The 23,968-nt window shown below is 42.7% G+C and overlaps 1 protein-coding gene across 1 annotated transcript in view; it reads right to left on the bottom strand.

Annotated features, from left to right (window-relative positions):
• The window catches only part of DISC1 (DISC1 scaffold protein), a 366,980-nt gene that overhangs the window by 11,262 nt on the left and 331,750 nt on the right, over positions 1-23,968 (bottom strand). The window contains exons 11-12 of the mRNA XM_078077709.1: positions 19,315-19,591; positions 3,313-3,430 (exon numbers count right to left, since the gene is read on the bottom strand). Of these exons, the coding sequence (XP_077933835.1) occupies positions 3,313-3,430; positions 19,315-19,591 (395 nt within the window). The remainder of the gene's footprint in view (positions 1-3,312; positions 3,431-19,314; positions 19,592-23,968) is intronic.

The raw sequence follows: 23,968 nt of genomic DNA, 5'->3' as shown, positions 1-23,968 counted from the left end.
GCCTTGTAAATATGTCTTTCTATCTTAGGGCGCCATGTTCCCCTCAAATCTAAGTGCTGTTTTGTAGGAGTTCAAAGATTAGCTTCTGTGTCTTTGCTCTCAATTGGGGACACAGAACAAAGCCTGGGATTCGGAGGAAAGTTTGGGTTGAAATCCACATTGCAGTGCAGATTTGCTTGGAGGGGAGGAAAATGTCTTCCGTACCTAAACAGTGTTTTCCAACCCCGGTCTGACATACCCCCAGTATGTCTCCACTTATCTCAGCAAGGATCAGCCAAATTCTCAAAAACAGAACTTCAATAAGCTACTTTTATTATAGCTTAAAATTTTTAAAGTAACTGTATATTCCACACAACGGGCCTGTCCATTTACTTGTAGGCAGAGCTACCTCCCAATGGGCCAACAAGGACCACAGAGCTTGCCACTCATTAGAAATGACCCTGGAGCAGTCACCTAAGTTCGGTTTTCTCAACTATCAAGTAGAAAGAATAATCCCCATCTACCTATAGCTGTTTGGTAGACTTAAATGACTTTTTATATAGGCCACTCTGTGGTTACAGACTGACTCAGTCAAGCATCTATTACGAAATAATTGAATAAACCTGTCTTGAAACCTCTTACATATAAATAGGATGTGGCTGGAACTTTTGACACAAACACTGAAAATGTTGAGGCAAATGGACTTGGAGAATGTGATTTCTACCTAAAACCTAGCACCTACCATGTACAAACGTGTTAAAGAATTTTCCTGAGCACAGCCTTGTGTAGCCCTCATGAAAACCTTAGAGACACATGTTACCGTCCACTGTTGCAGATGAGGAGGCTGAAGCATGAAGAGCCTTTATCAATTGTCCATGGTCCTGCTGCTCCTGAATCGTGGACTGGCTGTGGGGCCACTAAAAGGGGATTATCTACACACAGCTCTGCCCCCTCTCAGCCTCCTCCCCTGCCACTCATCCCTATTGGGAAAACCCAATTCCCTAGAACCAAACTTGACTATAAAATTTAGAAAATTTAGGTCTAGAGACCAGCACACACCCCGCCCCCAGCCCTCAGAATTGCTACCTGACTCCACTGTAAGCCTGAGGTACGTCCCACTGGGGAAAGCTCCCACCTGCTGGGCTGGGGGCCGGGAACCCCTCTGGATGCATTGCCTCTCTGCATTCCATTGCTCCCAGACGCCCAGGCACAGATAGTCACTTGTCCGTTTGCTGGAGCCCATGTCCCTTTATAAGTCCTCAAATCCAGGTGATCCATGAACATGAAATAAACAAAAATGCAAGCCAAGAACTCTTCTGCTGTTTCTTTGGCCAACTTTGTAGCGATAGTTTAAACACCAGTTTTATAAGGGGCAGGAAATTATAAAGAACAAAATGTCTGCTTTTAAAAATCTACCTTGATGGGAATGCAAGCTGGTGCAGCCACTCTGGAAAACAGTATGGAGGTTCCTCAAAAAGTTGAAAATAGAGCTACTGTATGACCCAGCAATTACACTACTGGGTATTTACCTCAAAGACACAAATGTAGTGATCCGAAGGGGCACCTGCACCCCGATGTTTATAGCAGCAATGTCCACAATAGCCAAACTATGGAAAGAGCCAAGATGTCCATCAACAGATGAATGGATAAAGAAGATGTGGTATATATATACAATGGAATATTATGCAGCCATCAAAAAAACCTGAAATCTTGCCATTTGCAATGACGTGGAAAGAACTAGAGGGTATTATGCTGAGCGAAATAAGTCAATCAGAGAAAGACATGTGTCATATGATCTCACTGATATGAGGAATTCTTAATCTCAGGAAACAAACTGAGGGTTGCTGGAGTGGTGGGGGGTGGGAGGGATGGGGTGGCTGGGTGATAGACATAGGGGAGGGTATGTGCTATGGTGAGCACTATGAATTGTGCAAGACTGTTGAATCACAGACCTGTACCTCTGAAACAGATAATACATTGTACGTTAAAAAAAAAAAAAGAAGAAGATAGTAGGAGGGGAAAAATGAAGGGGGGGAAATCGGAAGGAGCGACGAACCATGAGAGACTATGGACTCTGAGAAACAAGCTGAGGGTTCTAGAGGGGAGGGGGTGGGGGGATGGGTTAGCCTGGTGATGGGTATTAAAGAGGGCACGTTCTGCATGGAGCACTGGGTGTTATACGCAAACAATGAATCATGGAACACTACATCAAAAACTAATGATGTAATGTATGGTGATTAACATAATAAAATAAAATTTAAAAAAAACTACCTTGAACAACGTGAAAGTAATTGTTGATTAAGCTGAAGAAATTTCCTGCTAAGTTTAATAACCAAGGTCTAAGATTTAAGGTTATAACGAGGAAGGAAACAGTGCTGAATCCATCATTAAACTACTGTGGATCTGAATACCTGTGATTAAGATTAGTCCTTGGCCATTCAAAGCTGTTTACACACACACAAACACACACACACACACACACAGTCACTCAAGATAAAGTATAAAAAGAAGCAGAATTCTGAAAAGTAAGACAGCAATGAAAAGCAAAGACCAAAATAGCTACATTTCCCACAAGCTCATTTGTAAGAGTCATACTACTGAATAGAAAAGATGAATGAACAGAGAATTCTTTTTATCTAGAGACGTGTCCACTTCTGATTGAATAATTGAAAAGATACAAGATGGGGCTGCATATACCCTCATCTGTGTGCACATCCATCCATTTGCCCTCGAAAGAACTAACCAGAACTGAGTACATCCACAGATCTGCACGGGATATGCACATATACCGAAGCTAATATGTTCTTACGCCTTCTTGCTCAGCGGCAGCTAAGGTTGAGGACGGCATCTGCAGATGGGACATCAAGTATATGGAGTCTTGTGCAAGAAGAAATTGAAAAGGAACGACCTAAAGTCCTATTAGTTATGATACTCTACTGCTCATTCCAGGGCAGAATTGTACGGTAAAGAAAATATAGAGAAGCCCCTAGAAAAACTGAGCCGATCAGACCCAAAACCATCTGTGCCCCACAAACCCAGCTTCATGCCCCCCGAAAACTGCATTTTGTTTCGGCCTTCTATGCGTGTCTAAACTTCATGGTTAATTTTTAGTGGTCAGGCTTAATAATCAAAAATGCTGAATTACTTACCAAAAGCTAGAGAGAAAACACTGCATATAGGATAATCTCAGAGATCTAAGGTGTGCTCTGCTATAGATAACAGCAGTATCTATTTGTTTCCATCTGCTAGGGCATGGAAAAATTGAGTATTTTTTTAAGACTTGCTCTTACAAAACAACTAGCAGGTGCTTAATCTGCAAGATTAAAAGGATATGAATGAGATCTTCATCATGGCTGTGGATTGCCGTGTGAAGCTGATCTTCTAAGTACAATAACTTCTTGTCTATGGCTTCACATTTTTCTCCAAGTTCTGCAGAAAGGACGCAAGATTCCTGGCCAGAGAAAAAGAAAAAGATCACTTGTAAGTTATCGACTTTTTCAGGACCATGAGCACATCTGTACTTTACCCAGTGGTACCCAGAAGGAAGATTTCCCAGCAGAGCCCCCCCAGCTTCTGCATGCCAGGAGAATCATGCCAGAACCTTGGTCGTCCCTGGAGGTCATTCTTGAGAAGACACGAACCAATTTCAGGTTATTACCGAATGACAAGCTCCGCGGGTGACCTCCCTTATCCGGTCATTTCAAAGTGCTCTTTCCAGGATGTCAACTCCTAACATCGAATTATCAAAGGGGAAGCCTGAGTCTCCCAGCTGCATCCGTGGGCAGACTCACAATGTAACAGGAATTCGAACCAAAGTCGGGCTGGGGCGAGTCAGAGGAGCAACCCGGCTGCACCTGTAAGAACAGAGCTAGTCCTTTAAGGGCACAGGAACCCAACAGGGCACTGGACATGTCTTCACACACTAGTCACAGTGTCTGAAAGTTAGAAAATTAAGGAGACTTTAAATGCCATGAGGTGTGTATTATATATACAGTTTCCGCTGCCACGGACCTTCTCGTTTGTGTCCATTTGTCCTTGAAATGGTCTGATGTTGTCACTAGATTTTTTTCTTCTGTCTATACATTTACTTCTGTCTATACATTATATATACAGTGTTAATCTGCTCTCCCTCTCACCAGAGCAGAAGCCCCAGAAGATCAGGGCCGCTGAATGATAGGCCCCAGAAGAGCAAGGTGGATGGTGGCCTGCTCACTGTGGGGTCCAGAGCCCCTGACACATGGCAGGCATGGGGTAGTCATTGGTTCCATGAATGGACATCCGAGTCTTAGAGCTCCTTCCTTCTCAGAGGCTTCCCCTTCAAACTTATATCCCACACATGAACCCCAAAAGTGTCCTCTCTATCTCACTTTCCAGCACAAAACCACCACCACAGAGCAGAGTCCAAACTCGGCCCCTTCACAACTGGCCACAGGGCTCACACCAGTTGTGTCCCCTCTTACACACAATCTAATTTTGGCCAACTGGATGGCCCTATTGCTTCCGGTGGCACTATTCTTCCAGCCGTTCTGATATGCATTAGGTTCTCACGAGTGAAGGTAAAACCCCTACAGGCATGGGCTACCCATTCATTCCACACCTTGAAGCGCAATAACTGGACTTGGAAAAGAAAAGAATAAACAAGGTCAAAAAAATGAGGAAGGGAAATAGAATCTTAGAACAAAGGGAAAGGAAAAAAGCAGCATTATGCTTACTGAGATAAGCCAGACAGAGAAAGACAAATATTGCATGATACCACTTCTGTGTGGATTCTATAAAAGCTGAATTTGTAGAAACAGAGTGTAGAATGGTGGTTACCAGGGCCTGGGGCGTGGGGGTGGGGAGATGCTGTTAAAAGGGACAGACTTGCACCTAGAAGATGAATTAAGTCCTGGTTATCTAATACACAGCACAGTGATTATAGTCAACAATACTACAGTATAAACTTGGAAAATACTAACAGACTAGATGTGAAACGTTCTCACCACAACAAAGAAATGATACTTATGTGATGTGAGAGAGCTGTTAGCTAACACTAGGGTGGTAATCATATTACCATACATAAAATATCCCGAGTCAACACATTGTACATCTTTTTTTTTTAATTTTTTTAAATTTTTTTTCTTTTTTCTTTGAGAGAGAGACAGAAAGTGCACATGCACAGGAGTACAGGTTGGGGGGACACAGAGGGAGGGGGAGAGAGAGAATCTTAAGCAGGCTCCACTCCCAGCGTGGAGCCCAACACGGGGCTCGATCTCACACCCCTGAGATCATGACCTGAGCAGAAACCAAGAGTCCAACACTTAACTGACCGAGCCACCCAGGCGCCCCAATATGTTATTCATCTTAAACTTACACCCTGTTCTAAGTCAATTATATTTCAGTAAAAAAACATAATAAATAGATAGATAAAAAGCACCAAAAAGCAAGTCATTAAAATCTAACCCAAAAAATTTAAAAATAAAAATAATTACATACATACATACATACAATTTAACCAAATGTAAAAGTAATATTTTCTCAACCCGGAGTGAAAGTCTTCGAAGGTATACTAAAAAGAATTTTGCATAAGGGAAAGAATTAAGATATATATTTAGATTAAACTGCAGGGTTACTACAAAAGCTACAATTAATACCCAAAAAGAACAACAAAATGCCCAGGTGCGGTGATATTTACTGTTAAAAAGGCCTTAGAGATCACGAGTTATGTAATATTATAATTGGAGGCCATGAATAATCATTAAATCCAGATATGTAACTTAATATTCATTATATCAACTCCAGAATGCTTTTGAGTTTATATCCCAGTTGGTCAACTATATTAGAATAGAACAGGGCTAAGGGGAACTATAAATAACTATTGCAAATATTGGAGAAGTCTTTTGTATTTTAAGTAAATGTATAGACAGAAGAAAAAAATCTAGTGACAACATCAAACCATTTCAAGGACAAATGGACACAAACGAGAAGGTCCGTGAAGCACGCATGACGGTTTTCCCGTCATTGACCACGGCAGTGATGATGAGAAGTCGGCGAATATATAAAAATCACATATGCATCCTTATTTTACTGATCCTAAAAGTAATCACATTCTCATTCAAAGATGCAGAATTACAGGGCAGACAAATCACACGGAAGCGGAGACAGTGGGCAATGAGCAACGCCACCATCATGCGTGAAATAAATGAGTCGCGAAAAAGAGCATCTGGAGGCAAATGACTGGCGGCCATGAGACTCTGAGTCATACACGAAGGAGAAAAGCATCGTGTTGGGGGGTGGGGGGGGGACGCACATGACTGAAAATACACTTGAAGAGAGGAAAAACACAGGCTCAGAACGCAGAACCAAGGAATTGAAAGCACTTAAGATAGAGGCAAATGACTTAATCCTCACCTTCAGACTAAAACAAATAGAAATCAAAGCTGAATTAAATTCATTTAAAATATGACTTTACAGGGGCGCCTGGGTGGCTCACTTGTTAAGCGTCTGCCTTTGGCTCAGGTCATGATCCCAGGGTCCTGGGATCGAGCCCCGCATTGGGCTCCCTGCTCCACGGGAAGCCTGCTTCTCCCTCTCCCACTCCCCCTGCTTGTGTTCCTTCTCACGCTGTGTCTCTCTCTGTCAAATAAATAAAATCTTTAAAAAAAAATATGGCTTTACATCTGCCCCCCCACAAACAGATAAGCCCCACCTGTTTGCCTTTTAGAATTATGTACAGATTGATAGGGGCGCCTGGGTGGCTCAGTCATTAAGCGTCTGCCTTCGGCTCAGGTCATGGTCCCAGGATCCTGGGATCGAGCCCCACATCGGGCTCCCCGCTCAGCGGGAAGTCTGCTTCTCTCTCTCCCACTCCCCTTGATTGTGTTCCCTCTCTCGCTGTGTCTCTATCAAATAAATAAATAAAATCTTAAATAAAAAAAAAAAAAGAATTATGTACAGATTGATAGTGATTGTGTGAATCGGGAAAACGATTTCAGACCAGGTAGCAAAAACTTTAAATTGTTCATAGCCTGTGATCCATTAATTCCATTTCCTGGAATCTATCACAAAGAAATAAATTTTATTTGGATTTAAATAACTTTTATTAAACCTTTTAAATAAGTATGGAAAATGTTACACATGTTAAATAAAAATATATTTTAATAATGCAAAAATAATTGCACGAAAAGCATGGGAAAGAAGAAATAAAATGTCCAACAATAAAAGGGGTGGTTAAAATAAATTCTGGTATACTTAATTCATATTTAGCCATTAAAATCATCTTTAAGACAGTAATATTTAATGATGAGGCAATATACAATGGAAAAAGCACTAAAATATTGACAATTATTATTTCGAAGGGTGGTGTTATAGAAGATTTTTATTTTCTTCTCCATACTTTGTTGTATTTTCCACCTCTCTAAAATATAAGAAAGAAAAAAGTTACCGAGGACACTGATTCAAGCCATAATGGAATAGTATGGAAGAAATACACCTGAATATTTTTAAAAGCAAGTTCACAGATTAAAAAGACATAAAGAGGCAAAAAGAAACTCAAAGAACTTATGGTTCTATGACCACGAACGGAAGACCTGACTGGCCCTCTGACACCGGGCTGTTTCCCTAAGTCATAGAATCTCTACGAGGCTCCTGCAGAGACCACGACTTGGTGGCCCAACAGACTCTGCTCCTGAACTCCTGGTCCTGTGTGTGACCCAGCTGGGCGTTACTTGGGAGTTTATGGAATCTTGGGAAGAGAACTCATTTAAGACCTCACCTGAGCAGTGACAGCTGATGAAGGGCAGATCTATGTATTTCTACCAACCTGGTGAAAAATTCTGCTCTGTCCAAAGGAATCCTACCTGACCACAGAGACCAAGGTGGGACCAGAGTCATGGGTATAAAGTGAACACAGTTGCAGAGGTCCTGCCTGTCAACCTTAAACCTAGGCAGAACTTTTGTATTTTCCATGCTATGCCCAGGTATGGCAGAGTGTATGTGTAGCCCCAGCCATACAGCCTTCCAGAACCTTGCCCCTCTGCTGTTTATTACTCCTCCCCCTTGAACCTGGCTGGGCTGTTGAGAATTGAAGGATTCTTTTCAATGAACAGAACATGGCAAAGGTGACATGCTTGACTCTCATAACAGATGATATGTCTTCTCAGATCACTTGCCCTTGAACCTGGCCTCCATGTTGTGAGGAAGCCCAGAGCCCACGACAAGCCATGTGTGGGTATCTGGTTGAGAGCCCCAGCTAAGGCCCCTGCTGACAGCCAGACATGGACGGGATTAAGTCTTCAGATGATTCCAAGCTCCACGTTCGAGTCACCCACCTGACAGTCAAACAGCGTGGGGCAGAGACAGCCTTTCCTGCAGTGCCCCATCCGAATTCCTGACCCACAGAGCCATGCATATTGTAAATGGTTGTTCTAAATCACTAAGTTGGGATGATTTGTCATGCAGGTATAATAGCTAGCACAGCAGGTTAGACAGGTCGTACCCTACACAGGATCCTGTGTGGATAGATAGGACTATTGCAGAATGCTGGTAGGAAGTGCACTGCCTGGATAGATAGGACTGTTGCAGAATGCTAGTAGGAGAGTGCACTCTCGCTGGTTCCTAGCTACTCTCACTGGTTCCTAGGTAAGAGCCACCCCAAGACTGACTAGATCTTGAAGCTCAACAACATGCTAATGCCCAGGCTTGTCTCAGATGGGAAGGTCCCAGCCGTGCTGGGAACTGTAGCTCTGAGCTGAGGAGTGCAAGAAGGAGATTTCGATGAGCTGCCCCTGCCACCAGTCCCTGGTCCCCAGATCCCTGGCTCCTGGTCAAATGTGCAGGCAGGGCTATGAAACAGTGCAGACACATATTCTGAGCAATATATCTACTTGCAATAAGACCAACAGGGCCCCACCTCCTTTTACCTCTGGGAGAAATGACTCTTTAGTAGACACTAACACAGCAAGGTGCTTCCACCACAAGAGGCAGAAGTAACAGACCAGTGGGTTTCTGTGTTGGTATCTCACACTCGCCTGGGGGCACACTCACTGCATGGAATAAAGGACAATATTGTTGCACTATGTAAATGGTTATGTCCTCCTGCGAACATGAGCGTGTGTTGGCTCCAGTCACAGAGGATGGCAAGCGTCTCTGCCGGGGGCATCAAGCGTGCTTTCTCTCTTGCTTTGAGAACACCTTTCCCGAGTGTGTTCTTTTAAGCCAGCGGGTTTTAGGCTTTCCTCAGCAGAGATGCCCTGGCAGGAGAGCAGGGGGCTTGACTGCCAACTATCCCCCAATTTCTGATTTTATCCATTTTATGTCTAAGCCTTGATGGAAAGCTGAAAACAAGTAAAGGAAATAGGAGCTATTAAAGGGTTTTTTTTTTTTTTTGCTTGTTTGTCTTAAAAGAAAGGAAACTTCTTTCAAAGAAGTTGTCCTTCCATAAAAGCTTTGGCAGCTCTGGCATTTCTGGTTAAGTGAACTGTAAATCAGCTATACTGTTCAGGGGTCCCCAGCTTGGGATGTAACTACGTGAAAATGAAGCCCCTTATCCAACACCCACCTTGTTTCCCAGGACATCAAATGCAACCCTTTATAAAGGGCCACCTCAGTGAGGGCCACTAAGGATGTTATGAACCCTTCCCTGAGGATCCTAATACCTAGAAACAGAGAGAATTGGAGCTGGCAGGGGGCTTCAGAATGATCTAGTTCAATTATTCCTTTTATATACACAGAAAGCATCCCAAAGAGTCCCATGTCTTGCTGAAGGTCACACACTGAGAAAGTGGTGGCTTGGGGTCTACAACACGAGTCTCCCATATCTAGTGGGCTCTTCCCTCCGGATCTGACTTAGTCACACGGAGGCAAAACACAGAAAGGGATTTTTGTGGGGCCGGCCCAGGGTGGGAGTGAGGGGGGCTACAAAATGATGACAGAAAGAAATCAGAGAAGTGAACAATGCCTGAAGATACCACCTCTCCTCCCTTCCACCCTCGGACTCTGTGAAGTCCGCTCTGATTCCTGGAGGACTCAGCGTCATCAAGGGGTGCATCCTCCAGGATTCAGATAGATACGTATCAACTGGAGGTGGTAGTGATGGGCACCAGGACAACCCAGTTGCTGTGGTGAGCTGGGGACTTTTGATCCACATGTCCATAAAACATAAGGCTGGAAGTAGAGGAAAGCAGATGAGTCACAGGGGAAGGAAGCGAGTATCTCCTTTCTGAATAAGAATAGGAGAGCCTTGATCTCTCATCTCTTTTATCACCTTGGCAGATTCCAAACTGAACTCTTCATGCACTGGGCTCCTCTTGGTTTGAAATCTGTAACATTTGCTTCCATTTTTATTATTAAATTAAATGTGGCAAAAAAAAATACCAAAAAACCAAAAACCCCACATGGCCATATGACTGACACCTGATAATAAAAATATCACCCCACTACAAAGTCACCAGTATTCCTAACTGAAATGGAATTTCATAGGATTTGCAATTCTGAACGGATAAAGTACAGGTTGTTTGGCATTTCAAAGTGGCTTTGAAAACTCTCCAGTAATTTGTCCCATCAGGCAGTCTCTTCAGCAATTCAAATTATGACTTTTTCTCTGTACCTCCATCCCCTCGTTTAGCCCTAGGAGTATTTTCCCTCTGGGTCAGAATGCAGGTAAATGGCCCCATGGCTGAGCATTTCCCCTTCTCCGCCCAGCTAATACCATCTCTCTCTTCAAAACCCCGCAGATTCCACTTCTTCCAGGAATGCTTCCGGATTCCTGAATCTCCTATATCACCTGTGCTCAATTAGGGCTCAAGCTCCGCCCTTCTTTACTGGGCACATACCTACCTGTCTCCCCCACCAGGAGGTGGCGCAATGGCATCCTGCCGTTCTTCTAGCCCAGTGACTAATGCCCTTGAGGAAGCTATGCTGTTTCTCAGGTTGCATTACCCATGGCATCATCTAGCCGAAGTGTGAAGGGCCAGGCAGGAGGGATCCAGGGCTGTGAGCCAGTCCTGTGTGCCCACCACAGCATTTCCATACAAACGCATCTTTCATGGGCCTCAGAAAAAGCCCTACATCTTCCCTACCGTCCCTCCACATGGGTATGATTTGGGAACATCAACTCGGCCAGGCAGTATTTCAAATGTAATTTGCCTAATTCACCTCATGATCAAAACCTGTAGACTTCAGGGGCGCCTGGGTGGCTCAGTCGTTAAGTGTCTGCCTTTGGCTCAGGTCATGATCCCAGGGTCCTGGGATCGAGTCCCGCATTGGGCTCCCTGCTCCACGGGAAGCCTGCTTCTCCCTCTCCCACTCCCCCTGCTTGTGTTCCCTCTCTTGCTGTGTCTCTCTGTGTCAAATAAATAAATAAAATCTTTAAAAAAAAAAAAAAAAAACCTGTAGACTTGAATGTTTGCGCAGAAATTTTCAGCTGGGTTGAATCAGAGCTGATGTCAAATATCTGTCCTACTCGCCAAACTCAGGAAGCATGATTTAAAACAGAAAAGAGGATTTCCTTTGTGGGGCAGGATTTTCCCATTGAAATGACGTGCTACAACATTTACTGACAAAAGTTTATACTCAGATCCAATAATGCATTCAGTGGCTCACCCAAACAGATGCCTAAACCTCAGAGTCTGGTGACAACCCGTCACTGGCTCCATGGCCAGGGTCTCCAAGGACTTTTTTCCTTAGTGATATTTCCCATAAACAAGGCTAAGTCCTTGCCTGTGACATTTGGAGAATATCAACATTTAACGTTTTAAAAGTAGAGCCCATACCCAAAGGGTAGGGAATATATTACATCAAATAATTGTTTCGAAATGAGCAAGTATCTGGTAAAAATATCCCTAAGGCTACACCTGGAGTGATCAGGAAATCATATTGATTATTTTTATTCTGAATAGAAAATGCATGTGGAACAGAAAGCCATTTAGGTTAAACTGCCAGTTAGCATATAACGCTGCCAACTTTATTTATAAAGGCTCTCACACCTAACAGAGCATACGTTTCCAGAAATGTTGGTTGTCACTGGTGATCCGCCATATATGTGAGCAGATGGGCTACACCTTGGGTTGAGTCAGTGGATCGAGAAATTTAAATAGTTGATTTTTTTTTTTAATGCTGTCAAAAAGAGTTCCAACGAGAGGGGCAGTATGATGTCTGAAACGCAAAAACCTCATAACTGAAGGAAGAATAATAGCTACAATTTAAAAATTAACCTGATACAATCAACAAGGACTTTTTAGGTCTATACTTCAGGTGGGAAATGTCATTGTGCTGGGTGCTATATATACTTTAAAGTCATCAACTGCTTTGCCCCTTGCTGGGGAATGGGATCGGGGGTGAAGGGAAAGCAGCTCCCACCGTGGAGACCCTAGCCCTTGCTGTAACTCAATTAGCTTACTTAGATCCCTGTTTTCCTTGGTCATGTAATAAGGCATCAGCAATAGCTGCCTATCCATAAAAAATATTTAATTCCTGCAGTAAAACTCACAAGCTACATAATAAAGAAAGGACAGGTGACAGAGCAGTCTTCCCTTATAGTTGGCAAGCCATCTGCATTTACAGATTACTTGAGCCATGGCAGTATTTACATTTTTTTTTTTAAATTTTAACCCTGCACTGCACATATGCATGCCTACAAAAAATAATGTGACTTGAGCCTCATGATGTTTGTTCCGCTGTTAAGTTTCATTCCCTCTCCTATAGCTTGAGGTAAACCAGATGTGATTACCACCATCCATGAGCTTAGCTGATGCATTAAAGCATTTCCTTAGTTTGGTATTAAAGTCACAGTCTTAAATGTGTTCCTTTGGGCTGTTTTCCAAAATATCTGCTTGGCAAATACATTCCCGGAATGCTATATGGTTTTCTTTTTCTTTTCCTTTTATTGTCTACATAAAGAATATTTACCTATGACAAACTCCTGTCCACACCACAAATAATATCTTGCACATCTATCTGAAATAGACTTCATAAGCACTTGTCTTTCCTCATAAACACTCATTCTATAGTCATTAATGTCAACGAGCAGAGAGGCACGAATTAAGACACTAAAGGCATATCTTTACTACTCCATATAATACAAGTATTCATCCAAACACCCAAGTTATATGGCTACACCCTGAGTAAGTGGGTATTTCTTTTAAAAGCATCCAGATGTTGTGAGTGTTAGGGAAAGCATTTGAAATATTTAGATGTCTTTCGGTCAGAGTGAGCAATAAATTGTCTTCAAGTATCTGCCCACTTATTACAGAGGAGGTGCTGAGAAACAAGTTCTACACAGAACCACTTAACACAACAACAACAAAAAAACTGATAAAAGAAAGAAGCGGCTGATGATTTGTATAGGCTAATTGGCCTATAGTTTTGAGTTCATATAAAGGGCGATCTTTGAAAAGCTCTATTTTATATTACACGATCATTCAAGAGATCTTGGATTGTTTTCCTTCCGGCACACATCAGTTGAACATCAAAGTCGAATAAGGCCAAACTCTATTGGAAACTTCGAGGAAAAATCTATGTGTAAACAATAGTCATACCACCAGCAGGTACTTAAATAAGCTCTATTTAACATAAGCATTCTGATTTGGGGGATAGTGACATCAAATCTTAAGACCCTTTTGTAAAAAGAAAAATGAGAACGGAACACAGTTGGGGGGATTCCATATAAGGAGAATGTGCTCTGTAAGCTGTGTGTTGCCAAGAAATGCTGAACCACAAACAGTAAAGAGGAAACCAAGAGAACAGAATCAAATGCCAACTTAATCTGTGTTCATTCTAGATTAAAAATTTTTGCATTTCTAAATATTTTTTGTAAACTATGCAACTATGAGACTACCAGAATTATTGTTTTTAGATGCCAGGGTTTCGTCCTGGTTCCGGATTGTTACCCTTTACAAGGACAGCGTGCTTTACGCTCTAAGCAGATCCAGGCTTTCCACCTGCTCAAGCTAAATTGGGCAGGAGGTTCTGCCAGCCAGCTTGTGGGGTACAAGGAAGTTCCTGACTCTGTCCCGGCCCCCAACAGGTGAGAGCATCAGATGCAGCCCAGGTAGGACAAGGGGGCAGAGCATTCATTTTCCAGAAATGTGAAACCCTGGTTTTTAAAAATCTCTCAGCTAGGGGCGCCTGGGTGGCTCAGTCGTTAAGCGTCTGCCTTCGGCTCAGGTCATGATCCCAGGGTCCTGGGATCGAGCCCCGCATCGGGCTCCCTGCTCTGCGGGAAGCCTGCTTCTTCCTCTCCCACTCCCCCTGCTTGTGTTCCCTCTCTTGCTGTGTCTCTGGGTCAAATAAATAAAATCTATAAATAAATAAATAAATAAATAAATAAATAAATAAATAAATATCTCTCGGCTACTCGGGAGACGCGACTACGTAGCCATCAGATAAGCTTCTGGTGTTACAAATGCTATAGGTCACTCCTTGCCAGCTAGGCAATGACAATTTTCTATTGATCCCTCAGTGTTCATCTGTGAATGACAAGGAATTTCCAAGGTGAAAGAGTCTCCAAGAGCCCCAAGGCCGGTTTCCTCTGAAGCACTGACCTATTTTTAATTAGTGAAAGAAATGCCACAGTTAGGTCCCTGGAGCACAGAAAGTGGCTCCATAATTCTCAAAAAGGAGGGAAAGCAGGCCGATGGGGAGGGGGGGGGTGGAGTCCACTTCCTTTCCCTGGGCAGGTGAAATAGGAGGCTGACAAGCTGACAACGTTAATTAATTGAGAGAAGCAGCAGAAGCCAGCTAACTGATGACAGAAGCCCCTCTCCTTCCCACCTTCCAGCTTGCGCCGTGGCTCTGTGGCCTCTCTCCCCCTGGGGTGCCAGGGCCAAGGCCAGGGCCGGGTCGGAGCCCCGGAGAGCCTGCGTGCTTCTGCTCCTATTGGTTGGGCTGTGCCCTGTTGGTTGAGTTGTGCTTGTTGCTAATCCTACGTGTGCCGGTTGTACCTGAAATTCTAATGACAAATGTGATGGAGAGCCATGAAACATTCGCAAGGAAGAGACTCCCTGTCTCCATACACACCAAGCTGAAAATCTTTAAAAGAGAGAAGAGAGGACACCGAGGGTTGTTTTTGCCAGGGCTGTTTGCATTTCCGGTCCACTTTAAAGAAACCCACAGTGGAAACTGCAGGTGATGTATCGTATCATTGCTGAGGTTTATGCAAGATGGGCTGTGTGAAAAGGAACTGGGTTTTTTAATATATATATGTATATATATATTATTATGTATATATATACATAATATATATGTGTATATATATATATATTATTTATTTATTTATTTGACAGAGAGAGACAGTGAGAGAGGGGACACAAGCAGGGGGAGTGGGAGAGGAAGCCTGATGCCTGGGGCTCACGCTGGGATCATGACCTGAGCCGAAGGCAGACACCTAACGACTGAGCCACCCAGGCGCCCCAGGAACTGGGTTTTAGAGAGACCTGTATCCTAGAACAAAGCTGCACCGTCTGGTCATGTCGTACTGCGAATTTCTTTCATGGCAGACAGCACACTGGCTTTTCCAGTGCTGCATGAGATCGCTCAGAGCTCTGGCCTCCCCCACCCCCCTTTTTTTTTTGGCTTCTTTAAGCCTCTTTGGTGGCAGCTACTGGCTTGGAAAGGAAGCAGCTGGAGTTAGGGGAGAGTGATCCTGTCCAGGGAACTCCGCGGGAGGGGAGCCCACTTTGTAGTAAAAACAGAAAGCACCCCAGCAGGACAGACTGCAGACAGGAAGGAGAGAATTACGCAGGTATTAGGGCCAGAACAGCGAGTACAAAAGAGCAACTTCACAGCGGAGGAAGCTGGCTCACTGATTTCCCCAGCTCCTGTCTGGCCCCCGTGCAATTTCTGCACCGTCTATAAATCGGGGCCAACAGCAGCTGATTGTTTCCAGAGTCCGCGGAAAGGCTTGCGGGCAAGCAGTAACCAAGAAAGCAGGGTGTTCTTACAATCCGAGGAAGCTCCTGCTAAAACTGGCCCCTTAGCCCTGCTGCCGACTTCCTCTGCAGCAAAGCCCCAAGCAAATGACTCTGACTTCATGGGCCCAGCTGTAAAATGGGGGCACTGTGCGGGGCGGCCCGGGGGGACCAGCCACACGGCGAAAGCTTTAATTAATGACCAAACACTCCGAACAAGGATGCACCGCCGAAATGCACGGAACCACGTGGGCCACTTACACACCCAGGGAAGGCTCGGAGAAGCCATCTCCCCGCGGACCTCCGTAAGAAGTCAGCAATTTTTCATGGAAGATTTGGGTTATAAAGGAACTGCCTGCCTTCGGGCCGTCACGCTTCAATACAGAAACCAGGGTGGGACGTCCAGACCCGGCAGGGAGTTCCCAAAGCAAAACCAACTCCCAGCTGCAAAACAAATAGCCGCTTCAGGCACAGGATAAATACACAAGTACCCAGACTTCAAGGACTCCCTGGCAGACAGAGGCAGCAAAACGAAAACACCTTCCTTAATGAGATCCTTGATTATCGTTTCTCGGAGACTTTGGTCCTCGAAAATCCTCCAACTAAATACAAACAAGATTCTTCCTTTATTAAACTTTTCTTGTCTGAGATTATCTCCCACTAATTCATTGCTGGCTTGTGCTTCTTGATAACGAAAGCCAAGCATATTCCTTTTAAAAGGTCTTAGAGATACTTGTGATTGCCAAAAAGAGTGTTAACACCTCCCCTCCAGAAAAAAAAACTCATTTTTTCAAGCCTCTACTATGTATTTTCTTAAACCTCTAACTCACTTTTAAATGCGTTATTTTATTTAAATCCTTACAACCTCATGAGATAATTTTTATTGTCCTCATTTGGGGGGTGCAGGTGGGGAGGTGTTTAGCAGATGAGTGAATGCAGCCTGCAGATGGCCTAACTAGGATCTGAGCCTCAGGCTCCCTTTGCCACAGCAAACTGCCTTCCCATAGCCCTGAGCCAAGTACCACCAATCCCAACATCTATGACCTTGCTTTTAAATAGGCGGATGTTATTTTTAAAAATTTTAGTCACCTTTGTAGAGTAATAAATACAATTCACCCTGGTGTAAAGTTATAGACATATGCACACAGAGATGTAACTACCACCGCAATCAAGACATGGAATGGTTCTATCACACGCACCCCCAAATTCCTTCATGTTGCTCTTTGTGAATGATCTCTCCCCCTCACCCCAGTTCTTGGCAACAACTGATCTGTTTTCTGCTCCCATAATTTTGCCCTTTCTAGGCGGTATCTGCCATCTTAACATTTCTTTCACTGATGAATTCAAAGGGTGCCCACCCTTCTTTGTGAATAGAAACCCAGAAAAGCAATGCAGGAACAGTAAGTGGGCTGACGCCTGGCACAGGACAGGAAGACAGCACGGAAAGCTAGCAAAAGCTTCAAAGCACCCTCTGGCTCCCCCACCCTGAAGGAAGCAGCAAGAAATTGTGGGAAATCCTCAGCATTTGAGTAGGTGGAGAGGCGGTGGGGGTTTGGGGCGGGGAGGTCCCGGAGCTCAGAGAAGCAGTCACTTGGCTCTTCCACTCTCTGGGGTTACAGTCTGGACCTCCTCCTCACCAGAAACTTCAAGTATCTTTCTGTGATAAGGTTCTACGCTATTCATCCTTGACTTTGCATTTCCTACTTCATAGCTCTGTTTTCCTATAGTCAGATTGGCAGCTACTCATAATCTTATGGAAGAAGAATAATCCTCCTATACCTGGGAACGTCATCCTCCAGAGAGCCTGGAGGGACACATGGGCACAGACGGGAGGGAGGGAGGGAGGGAGCCTCCTCTAACAGGTGGAATTTGCTGAATCAGTCCTGACCCCCAGAGGAGTCCCATGTCCCAGCAGACCCCATCACATACCTGACTTGGCTCTTGCCTGTCCCGGGACTGAGCTCCTGCGAGCCCACTGGGGACAGCCAACCCTACCTTCAAAGCCTCACACCCGGGGCCCACAGTATCTTCAGCCCAGAGCTGTGACCCCCTTGCTTAGGTGGCACTTCCCTCCCCACCAGAATCTTCTTTCCTGCCAGCCAACTGCAGCAGGTGGCGAGTTGTCAACAGCTCCACCAACAGGGCTGGTGGCCACCGGCAGCACCTCGGCTGACAAAGGAGTTGAGATCATCTGTAGCTCAATTTAGAGCCTAATCTATGAGGCCAGCAGGATTCCAGAGACTGACGACAGCCTTCTTTCTCATAAGGTTATTCAATTCAAATATGGGATCAAGTCTCAATTTTCCAGAGAGTCCAGAAGGCAGTGACTGCAGCCCACGTTGTCAGTGAGTGTCTGGTCCTACAGATAGGATGGGCAGGCCTGCCTGGGGGCGGGGGGCACTTTGTGGCAAAGGCCCAGGGAGGGGGCACATCTAATGTCAAATGTGAGCCGTGAACATGAAGTGACATGTTCCTCCAACCTCACCAGGATTTTGTTGCCTTTTACAAGACCAGTGCTCTAACCCCTGAGCTATAGGGCCTCGCGATTTTGTTGCCTTTTAATTCAGAACACCTGAGTACCTGGTCAGAAAAAGAGCTCCAAAGCCTCCTGGTGTGGTTCTAAAATTGGGGAAAAAAAAAAAAAAAAAGAAGTTGCCTAGAGAACTTTCATTGAAAGTTGTCTTATTAGGGTTGGAGGGGAAAGTGAGGAAGAGTGGGGAGAGATGGACTAGGGAGAGAAGGGGAGGGGAGAAGGGAGAAAGAGAGGAGTAGAGGGAGGGTGGGGTAGGGAGGGGAGGGGAACTCTTCTCTGTTAATCTAGGCCAGCCTTGGAGCAAAATGTTAAATAAATCCACATTTTAATTGTATATATGATAAATATATAATTAAATGATATATATAATGATATATATATCATAAGCCAAGTATCAGGTTTGTTTTTTTTTTAAATGAAAAGAATGTATTACAAATATCCATTATGACCTTGTTTGGGCCAAAACAAAGGGATATACACATATATTTGAATGTTTGATTCTAATAAATAATAATATATAGATAGATATTCTAATAAATGATGATATATAGATTCTAAATATACAATTAACTATCACGTGACACATATAATAGTATATGAAGTAATAATATGTTATATATAACATACATGGTATATGGTATATATATTAATTACATACCAAATTTATATTCTAACTCTAGCTATTAACTTAGAACATAGAACTAAATATGCCAAAAATGATTCTTTTTGCTCTTCTATATTGTAAACTTCCACAAAAATTCTACATTATTTTGTAATCATATTCCAGGGTTATTAAAACTTTTAAGTTTGCATGGTTCGATGGGTCACCCTCTCAATATTTATTATTCTCATCTGGAGTGTGGCCCCAAAGTACCCCTCTGAGTAGGGCCCCTGCTGAGGCTATAGGGATGGACAGACCTCTTTCTGCTCGCTGCCAGCAAAGTACAGAGATGGGCTCAGGTGAGCCTTCCAGTCCTCGAAGGCCTGCAAAGGGGTCTTCCTCTCAACTTCAGAGTGGAGCTTGGGGGAGATGGCAGGAGTGGCTGGACAGACGGCTCCTGCAAAGTCATCTGTCTGCCTCTCATCTTCTGCAAACAGTGTGCCCCTGGACTCCTGGAGCTGTAGGCTTTGGACAAGCAACCGACAAGCTTCCAAGTCAGCTCCCCACACTTTTCCAAGCAGTGGACACTTGCAGCTGAAACAGAGGGGAAACAAAGGCAGGAAGATTTATTTAGCGATGATTCATGCTACCAAGTCAATATCTTGTCTACCTGGCTAAAAGTTAGCTAGTCATCTTACAATTAACAACTTAATTTCACTTACTGGTGGATTGCTTCAACCAGAAGGTAGAGAGGGGCCAAATCTGTATATTATCAAGTAACAGTGAAATAATCACTGGCCCTTCTTAGCTGCTGGTTCTGCAAGGACATCCAAGATCTGGTGTATTTTTCCAGACTCAGTAGTCCAATACAACACAGCCCCTGCTCCTGCCCATGCTCCAGCCTTGCTGGCTTCCTTTGAGCCCCCAGACTTGTCCATCTCTCCCAGTTAAATGCTTTTTCATGTGCTATTTCATATGCCTAGACTGTCCCTCCCCCGCCATGCCCACTCACACAGGTAATGTAACTGAGTGAAGTAGTGCATGGGCAATACAAACCATAGCAAAAGATAAGCAGCTTCAGTGGCAGAAAGCAATAGAGTGGAATGGACTCGGCTAGTAGGAAGAAGCCCTTCATCACCTCAGGCCAACTAAAGTTTTGATTTTTCATGAAAAGGCAAAAATCTGGGATTTTATAGGAAAATATACATTTTTCACCCATCCACTCAGCTTCAGGCTGGATATTTTCTAGACTTCTATCTTCCTTTTAACAACCCTTCCTTCTACTGTGTCTAATCTGCTATCCAATTTATCTATCGTGTTCTCAGGTTTAATTACTTTACTTTTCAGTTCTATAATTTTTATTTCATTTTCTTTTCTACATTTCAGTTCTCTGCTGAAATAAATTATCCATTATGCCCTCTAGCTACTTAAACATATTAATCATCATTAGTTTAAAGCCTGTGTTTATAAATGATGTACTCAGAAGGAAAAAAGAATGAGGCAGAAGCAACATTATTGAGATAAGAGCTAAGGATGTTAAAATATTGACAAGGGACATCAAACTACACATTCAGAAAACACTACAATCTTAAAACAGGAAAAATCAAAGGAAAAAAAAAAAAGAAATGCACCTGGGTTCATCATAGTGAAACTGCTGAACACCAAAGATGGAACAAAATTCTTAAAAGCAGCCAGATTAAAAAAAGGCATTAACTTCAGAGGAACAATAATATGGGTGACAGAAATGGCAGAAGCCAAGAGACAATAAAACAGCATCTTTAAAATGCTATGAGAAAATAACTGTCAATCTATAATTTATACAATCATTTTCAATTCCTTCAAAAATAAAAGTAAAATAAAGATATTTGCAGATAAATAAGAACTGAAAGACTTCCTTGGCAACATATCCAGAATAAAGGAAAATGATCCCAGCTGAAAACAAGGACATGCATAAAGAAATGAAAAACAATGGGAAGAGTAAATATGTGGATAAATCTAAGTAAATGTGGATGTAAAAAACAGCAGTAATTTCTTTTGTAGTCTAAAATATAGTCAAAATAAAATACATGACAACCAGTACAGAGGAAAGGAGGGTCCTTGTGTTGTCCAGAAAGCAAAAGAGTGCTCATTTACATCAGACTTTAAAAAGTCAAAGATTCATATGCAATACTCTATGGTAATTGTAAAACAGAGAGGTTAAAAGAACATATAACTGACAAGCTAATATGAGGGAACATTTTAAAAATTAAACATACTTAATTGTTTAAGTATTGCTTTAAGGAAAGCAATAAAGGAGACAGGGATGAACATGGTACAGATGGGGAAAATGGTAAAAGTAGAAACATTTATGCCCGAATATATTAAGATTTACATTAAATATAAATAGTTAAATATTGTATTTAAAAGGCAAAGATTTTAGACTAGAATAAAAAAATCAAAATCTAATTATATGTTGCCTACAAAAGGCATACATTAAACATAAGGATACAAACAGATCACAAGTAAAAGTGTAAGAATGATACATTATGAAAACATTATTAAAGACAATAATTGTCTTTAGTGGTAAAAGCACAGTCTTTTCAACACATTGTACTTACGTCAATTGAATATCACTATAGGAAAAAAAATCAAATCATGATTATTGGCTCACATGATACAAACATCAATTTCATGTAGATTGTAGATCAAAATGTGAAAGTTAAAACATTAAAACTTCTACAAGATAATGTAGGATAATATCTTTATTTTTTTTAATTTTATTTATTTATTTGACAGAGAGAGACACAGCGAGAGAGGGAACACAAGCAGGGGGAGTGGGAGAAGGAGAAGCAGGCTTTCCGCGGAGCAGAGACCCCGATGCGGGGCTCGATCCCAGGACCCTGAGATCATGACCTGAGCTGAAGGCAGATGCTAAACAACTGAGCCACCCAGGCGCCCAGATAATATCTTTATGACTTCATAGTAAGCAAAGATCTTTTAAACGAGATATAAAAAGGACACACCATAAAGAAAGCAAATGATAAGTCTGACTTACGTTATATCATGAACTTATATATTTGTCAAAAAACACCATTGAGAGAATGAAATTATAAGCCACAGAGTGGGAGAAATTATTTGTAATACACTTAACCAACAAAGGACTGATTTGAGAATATAACAGGACTCCTACAAGTCAGTAAGAAAGAGACAGACAACTCACTCTTGAAAAGGGCAAAGACCTGAAGAGGCACTTCACAAAAGAGGGCATCTAAGTGGCCAATATGAAAAGATGCTCAACACCACTAATCATCAGGAAAATGCATATTAAACCACAGTGCGATGTACTACACATCAACAAGACGGCTAACATTTGGAAGTCTGACAATACCAAGTGTCAGAAAAGATACCAAGCTATTACTATTCTCATACACTGATGGTGGGATTGAACATGAATGCAAGGTCTTTGAACTCTCTTTGATGGATGTACTAATATCAAACATACATCAATCATTAAGACCTAGCAATGTGACTCTTAGGTACATACCCAGTGAAATGCATATACTGTCAATTCTCATATTCATAGCGGTTATGTTCTATAAAGTCACCATGAGCACTGAACCAGCCAGTACTGAACAGTTGCTCCCCAGGGAAACCTAGGGTTAAGTTCCTGCTAGCCTCTGGTCACAATATTTTCATCAACCAATCAGTATATAACTTTGTTATGTACGTTTCTGTTTGAAGACACCTTATTTAGAGTATATTGTTGATTCACTAATGCTGAACTCATGTCCAACAGCACTATAACTCATGCCTGACAATACATTATTTTCTACATCACAGCCTTCTTGCCCATGGAAGAACTAGACATCTCCTCATCACTAAGCTTGGGCATCATTTTGAATAGTGAAATCATCAAGAAAAAGTACAAAAATCTAAAAAACATGACACTAAGAGGACCATGAAAATGACACTTGCTTGTTTGTTGTTTTTTTTTTAATTTTTTTATTGTTATGTTAATCCCCATACATTACATCATTAGTTTTAGATATAGTGTTCCATGATTCATTGTTTGTGCATAACACCCAGTGCTCCATGCAGAACGTGCCCTCCTCAATACCCATCACCAGGCTAACCCATCCTCCCACCCCCCTCCCCTCTAGAACCCTCAGTTTGTTTTTCAGAGTCCATCGTCTCTCATGGTTCTTCTCCCCCTCCGATTTCCCCCCCTTCATTCTTCCCCTCCTGCTACATTCTTCTTCTTCTTTTTTTCTTTCTTAACATATATTGCATTATTTGTTTCAGAGGTACAGATCTGAGATTCAACAGTCTTGCACAATTCACAGCACTTATCAGAACACATACCTTCCCCAGTGTCCATCACCCAGTCACCCCATCCCTCCCACCCCACCCCCCACTCCAGCAACCCTCAGTTTGTTTCCTGAGATTAAGAATTCCTCATATCAGTGAGGAATGACACTTGTTTGTAATATGAGAACTGGAACAAGGCAGAGCATTGCCTTGCTTGACCTCAGCTGAGAACATGCACATCAGATGACTCAAATTTTTCCCCACTCTGTATGTGTATGAGTGACAGTGAAAGCTCTGTAGGTATTGATTTCAGAGTTACAAATAAACTTTAGTGAGCAGGCAAATTCACAGAATCCATGAATAATGAAGATCAACTGTATATATGATCGTACAGCATTATTTGTAACGGCCAAAACCCAGAAGGGAAACAAACATCCATGAAGAGAAGAATGGATAAATTGTGTAGCATGCATTTACGGGAATATTGTACTGCAAAGAAGAACGTGAATAATTTACTACCATCTGCAACAGTATGATCATCTCATAAACATAAGGCTGGGCAAAGAGGAGGCACTACGATTCCATCTATTTTGTATTTGAAACTATGCAAACCTAATCCATGGTGTTAGAAATCAGGACAGTGGCTACTTTGGGGAGAAGGGGGATGATGACAGGGAGAGGCAC

Source organism: Halichoerus grypus, chromosome 7 (assembly GCF_964656455.1).
Source record: "Halichoerus grypus chromosome 7, mHalGry1.hap1.1, whole genome shotgun sequence".
NCBI lineage: Eukaryota > Metazoa > Chordata > Mammalia > Carnivora > Phocidae > Halichoerus > Halichoerus grypus.
Note: the sequence above shows the minus strand (reverse complement) of the source record. Positions and strands in the feature narration are given on the sequence as shown.